This window comes from Lycium barbarum, chromosome 9 (genome assembly GCF_019175385.1).
Source record: "Lycium barbarum isolate Lr01 chromosome 9, ASM1917538v2, whole genome shotgun sequence".
Classification (NCBI taxonomy): domain Eukaryota; kingdom Viridiplantae; phylum Streptophyta; class Magnoliopsida; order Solanales; family Solanaceae; genus Lycium; species Lycium barbarum.
In genome coordinates, this window is record NC_083345.1 from 56,720,206 (window position 1) to 56,726,029 (window position 5,824).

General features: G+C 41.9%; 1 protein-coding gene across 1 annotated transcript; it reads right to left on the minus strand.

The window, feature by feature from the left end:
- Nucleotides 1-3,979: 3,979 nt before the first annotated feature.
- Nucleotides 3,980-5,166, minus strand: LOC132611937 (uncharacterized). Its single transcript, XM_060326293.1, has 3 exons — nucleotides 4,930-5,166; nucleotides 4,360-4,540; nucleotides 3,980-4,278 (listed from the first exon to the last, which is right to left on the minus strand). Exons 1-3 carry the CDS (start codon nucleotides 5,164-5,166, stop codon nucleotides 3,980-3,982), a joined length of 717 nt encoding a protein of 238 aa, XP_060182276.1.
- Nucleotides 5,167-5,824: the final 658 nt, after the last annotated feature.

Consider the following 5,824-nt stretch of genomic DNA (forward strand, 5'->3'; position numbering starts at 1 on the left):
GAGATCTTTTGAGAGTTGTGCCCATCGATGATGTTCAGGTTACCGAGCAACTATCATATGAAGAGGTTCCCATTGCAATCCTAGACAGACAAGTTCAGAGGCTAAGAACTAAAGATATAGCCTCAGTGAAAGTTCTTTGGAGAAACAATAATAGAGAAGAAATGACTTGGGAGGCTGAGGAAGATATGAAGTCCAGGTATCCACACTTGTTTCCACTCCCAGAAGAGATTCAGACAGAGACGTCATTGTCTTCAGGTGCGTAACACTTTCCTTCTTGTAGTTCCTTGGTCGTGTGGGGCCATTATTATCGTTGTTGTGTAGCCCTGTGAGGCATTGTATATTTTGGGTTTTTGTGACAGGATGGTAGTGGTACAAATACAGGGGAAACTCTAGCAAAATTTTTGTAGAAATCGTAAAAGTTTAACACTTGAGGATGAATGTTTCTAAGGGTGGAGGAATGCTACACCTTAAAAACAATTCATGTCGTTTGCGTTGTAAGTAAATTAAAATAAGATCGGAGAGGTCATGGAACACTTATAAGGTTAATGAATACTCTTAACAAGTGTTAAGCAAGTGTCTAAAGGTTCCGGGACCAAGCAAATAGAAGAAAATAAGTTTGACGAAAATTTTGGAAAAAGTTGGCGAAATTTTGGGCAGATTTTTAGTCAACTTTGGAGGGGTATATCTCCTAGTATATTAGGAGTTTTAAGGTGTTTCAGAACCCTAAAATGAAGTACATCGAGTCTAGTTTCCAACAGAACAAACTGCTCATCAATACGACATCATAGTAGAGAATTATGGATGTTACAAGTTAGGCTGACAGAGCAGAAACGCGCTCTACAGTGCGCGCTGCTACAGTAACCGAGCTACTACAGTAACCGAAGACTCTAGGTCAGTCCAAACCGACTCTAGAGCTCTAGAAAATGGGTTTTACCCTTATTTGTTTTTTTCATCCAACACCTCTAAAACATTCCCCAACCCTCTAGAATATTTTCCCAACTTCCACCCACGAAATTTCAGCCCAAATCAAGTGGAAACAATCAAATCTTCCATCAAGAAAGTTAGAAACTACAAGAGTAGCAAACCTATGGTGCTGTCTAGTGATTGAGGGTGAAGTCGAAATGATCCAGCTATGATTCTTGGGTTGTATGCACTGCTTAAGGTATGTATAACACCCCTTTGATCGTGTGTTAGCTTAAATTGATGTTGGTAAAGTTGTTTAAGGCTAAATACCGTAAGACTACATCGAAATAAGTTAAGTTAAGCAACTGTTTTGTAGGGGTTGTTTTGAGTGTTTAAATATGACGTCTAATGGTTGTAAATTGTGGATTATAACCTAAATATATGATCACTACAATTATTGGGATTATTCATGTGTTAGTGGGAAAAATGGAGAAGAAAATATATGAAATCTATGAATAGAAAGTAAAGGATGAGGCGTAGGAGTATAGATTGTTTTGGAATACATTTAAGGATATTTTGAGCTAAATATGATATAGTATATATATATATATATATTATTATGAAGGGTGTAGGTTGGGTTATGAAAGGAGAGTTAGGGTTGAATGACGTTTGTTATTCGCTAAACGAGCTTGCCGCTAGATATAATTCTTAAAGTAATCAAAAAGGGTTATATTGGATTATATTGCAGTTGTCGCCATCGTTGAATGTTGTTATTATTGTTGGGCTGTTTGATGACCCTTAGTAATCTTTGGGATGTAGTATAAACAAGGGAGATGCTGTCTGAATATCGGCAGATTCTAAAAGGGTTTAATTTGAAGGCTTAAGACAAGCATATGATGCTAAGCCTAACAATAACATGATTTATCTTGAATGTAGATTTACGAGTTCGAGAGAATAAACGTTAAGCAATAGATGACCGAAAAGCTATGTTAAGGTTGTTCCTTCTTTTCTTGACATTTTTCCATATATGGTAAGAGCGTGATAAACCTTATGACTCGAGATTTGTCAAAGTAGAGCTTGTCATATTGTTGTCCAGTCCCGGGTGTTATGCTATTTTTTATGAGGGGCCACACCCCCTTCCTATGTCCTTGAGTTTATAGAGAGACAGAAGAGACATGTTATAATATCAGTGTTTTCAGCATATGCATGATATACATATATATTTTTCTTTAGCCTCGCCACTTGGTCAGTGAGACATTTTTATTTTGCCTGGCCTACGGGTCAGTGAGACATTTTTATTTTGCCTGGCCTACGGGTCAGTAAGACAGATATGCCTGACCTACGGGTCAGTGAGACAGATATGCCTAGCCTACATGTCAGTGAGACAGATATACCTGGCCTACGGGTCAGTGAGACAGATTGCCTGGCCGACGGGTCAGTGAGACATATTGCCTGGCTACTTGGCCAGTGAGATTTTATGGTTGCCTAGCCACTTGGTCAGTGAGATACATAGAATATTATTATATTGCATTTCATATGAGATAGGTCTGGAGAGATGTTCAGGGTTGTCTCTGACCTCCAAATTGTATAGTTTCCAGTTCAGTTTCAGTTATCGTTGCCTTACATACTCGGTACATTATTTCGTATTGACGTCCCTTTTTTCGGGGGCGCTCCATTAATGCCTACAGGTACCGATCGACAGACCGATAGACCTCCCGAGTAGGTTGTACAGGAGATCAGTTGAGTGGTGAGCTCCTTTTTTGTTCGGAGTTGTCAGGTCCTTAGAGTCTCTCATTTGATTCCGATTGTATGGTACCGTCACATATATCCCTAGAGGATTGTAGACGAGTCCTGTACATAGTATGTTGAGGTGATAGCCTTGTCGTCTTGTATATGTCTGTTGGATGCTGTTGGTTTTGTACGATTAAAGCAGCCCTCTCGGCTTGCTCAGTTATATATATATATATATATATATATATATATATATATATATATATATATATATATATATATATATATATATATATTGGGTGTGCACCCAATGAAGATTAGACAGTCAACATTTTTATATATCTTCAAATTGAACATTATCAGTTTAAATTGGGGGTCACTCCCCAGAGTTTCAGATGTAGAGCGGTTCGCTCAGGCCTAGTTTGGCTTAGGGTGCCGGTCACGTCACTCCAATTTGGGGCGTGACAGAAAAATACTTGGCCCTCCGTTGTTGATCAAATAAATCATCAATCCTCAAAAGCGAATACCTATTCTTTATAGTCACTTTATTCAATTTCTTGTAATCAATACACATTCGCAAGGAACCATCCTTCTTTCTTACAAATAATACGGGCGCTCCCCAGGATGATGTACTGGGCCTAATGATGCCCTTCTCAAGTAGATCCCTCAATTGTTCCTTCAATTCTTTCAATTCTGCGGGTGCCATTCTATAAGGAGGAATGGATATTGGCTGAGTATTTGGTTATAGACCGATAGTAAAATCAATCTCCCACTCCAGCGGAATGCTTGGAAGCTTATCTAGAAACACCTCTGAGAACTCATTAACCACAGGGACAGACTGAAGGGTTAGTGACTTTTCTTGTACATCCTGAACCCGAACCAGGTGATAAATATACCCTTTTCTAATCATCTTGCTTGCCTTAAGGTAGAAAATAAACTTACCCCTCGGTGAAGCAGCATTACCCTTCAACTCTAAAACTAACTCGTGTGGAAACTGGAACCGAACCACCTTCGTTCTACAATCAACATTAGCATAACAGAAAGCTAACCAATCCATACCCATAATAACATCAAAATCGATCATATGTAGCTCAATCAAATCTGCTATGGTATGGCGATTGCACAGTATAACTACACAACCTCGATATACTCGCCTAGCTATGACTGGGTCACTAACTGGCGTAGACACCTCAAAAGGTTGAATCGACTCAGGTTCTATCCTAAATTTACCAACAACAAACTGAGTAACATATGACAAAGTAGATCTTGGGTCAATCAGTGCATATACATCATAGGAGGAAACTGATAAAATACCTGTAACAACATCAAGAGACGACCCGCGATCCTATCTACCAGCTAATGCATAGATACGGTTCTGAGGACCGCTCGAACTAGTTGCTCCACCCTTTCCTCTACCACGTCCTGTTGGTGTCGGAGAACCTTGCCTTGAAGGGTGCACAGATGAAGAAGACCAACCTACGGACCCTGTAGGCTGAACTATACCTACATCACCCCTCGACGGACACTCCCTCATCACATGACCTGGCTGGCCATAAGCATAACAAGCGTCAGACCCCAATCGACACTGTCCAGCATGGAATCTACCACACTGGGCACACCGTGGAAAAGGCGGTCTCATCTGACCTGACTCCTATCTAAACTGAGAACCTGAAGCTCTCAAACTCTGGCCAGTTTCGGAATAAGAAGATCAGTCAAATCTCTGACCTGAAAACCGCGGAGGTGCACTCGCCGCTGAATGGGATGGATACCGAAAATACTGCTGTCTCTGTCCTTCCCTAAAATCACTAACAACATCTAAAGATCTAGCTTTCTTACCATAGCCTCGGTCACGCTCACGCTCTGTCCTTCGTTGACGCTTACGATCCTCCATATTCTGTGCATATGTCTATATGTGAGAATTATCCATACCTAGCTGTAACACAGCTGTCGTACACTCATCAATCAGATGTGGCCCTAAACCAATCACAAAATGATGAACTCGATCCTCCATCTCAGCACTACAGCTGGGGTATATTTAGCGAATGAATCAAATTGCACAATGTACTCCCGAACACTCATACTGCCCTGCTCAATATGCAGGAATCTATTTGCTCGGGCCCATCAAACTTCTGGCGGCAGATAATGGCGAATAAAGGCTGCTGAAAACTCTTGTCAAACGGCTGGAGGGGCATCCTCTCCCCTAAATAGCTCCCACGTCTGGTACCACTGCATTGCTATATCACGGAGCCTATAAGAAGCCAACTCCACTGACTCAACCTCATTAGCATGCATGACCCTCAAAGTCCTCTGCATGCTATCAATAAAGTCTTGGGGGTCCATATTCTGCCTCAATCCAGAATATTCTGGCGGATCTAGACCAAGAAATATTTTGACCCTCACACTGATAGCTCGATCTGCCGGATCAACGCTAGCTTCCTGATGCTGAGCCTGAGCGGCTACCAATCTGGTCAACCACTGTATAGCATCCCGCATATCCTGACCTGGGGCATCTAGCTGAGCGACTGGAGGCATTGGGGTAGGTGCTGGAGCAGAGGCTGGCAACTCTCTAAGCTCCTCCGATACAGGTAGGGTATGCGAAGTCTGAGATGGGTTCTCACTCTGGGACTCACCCCGAGCTCTGGTAATCCGGAGAGTATGGCTAGTAGCCTCTCTAGTCACTCTTTTTCCCTTTTGGGCAGCTGTAGCTTTCTTTGGAGGCATCGCTGAAATCATAAAAAGTTATTAGAAGGCGAACTCTTATTACACGGATCTGTCGCACGATCTAAGAGAGAATGAATGACAACATCCTAAATGCCCTGTAGCCTCCTGTCTATAAGTGTGGTGCACCACACACCCATAAACAAGACTCTACTAGACACGGTCTGTAGACAACCCTAGGATAGAACTGCTCTGATACAATTTCTGTCACGACCGCAACCGATGAGTTGTGATGAGTGCCCGACTTTAACTGACCAGACACCCTTATACTCGTACTTAGATCTCACTAAATAACAAGGTGGCCCATATCTGACTCTGTAAGAACATGTTACGACCCAACTGGAGGGCCGTGACGGACACCCGGTGCTAACCCACCCGGGAACCTATTATCATACTTTCACATTTACATCTAGGTGAGCCACATATCTAAATCACACTTTCCATCCATTATTCATACTAATTCCATTGGGCA

Coding starts and splice junctions, on each gene's coding strand:
- LOC132611937 (XM_060326293.1), bottom strand. CDS start 5,166: ATGCCTCCAGTCGCTCAGCTAGATGCCCCAGGTCAGGATATGCGGGAT. Junction 4,541..4,929: donor GCATGCAGAGGACTTTGAGG/GTCATGCATGCT, acceptor TCTCACATATAG/ACATATGCACAGAATATGGA. Junction 4,279..4,359: donor TGCACCTCCGCGGTTTTCAG/GTCAGAGATTTG, acceptor GATAGGAGTCAG/GTCAGATGAGACCGCCTTTT.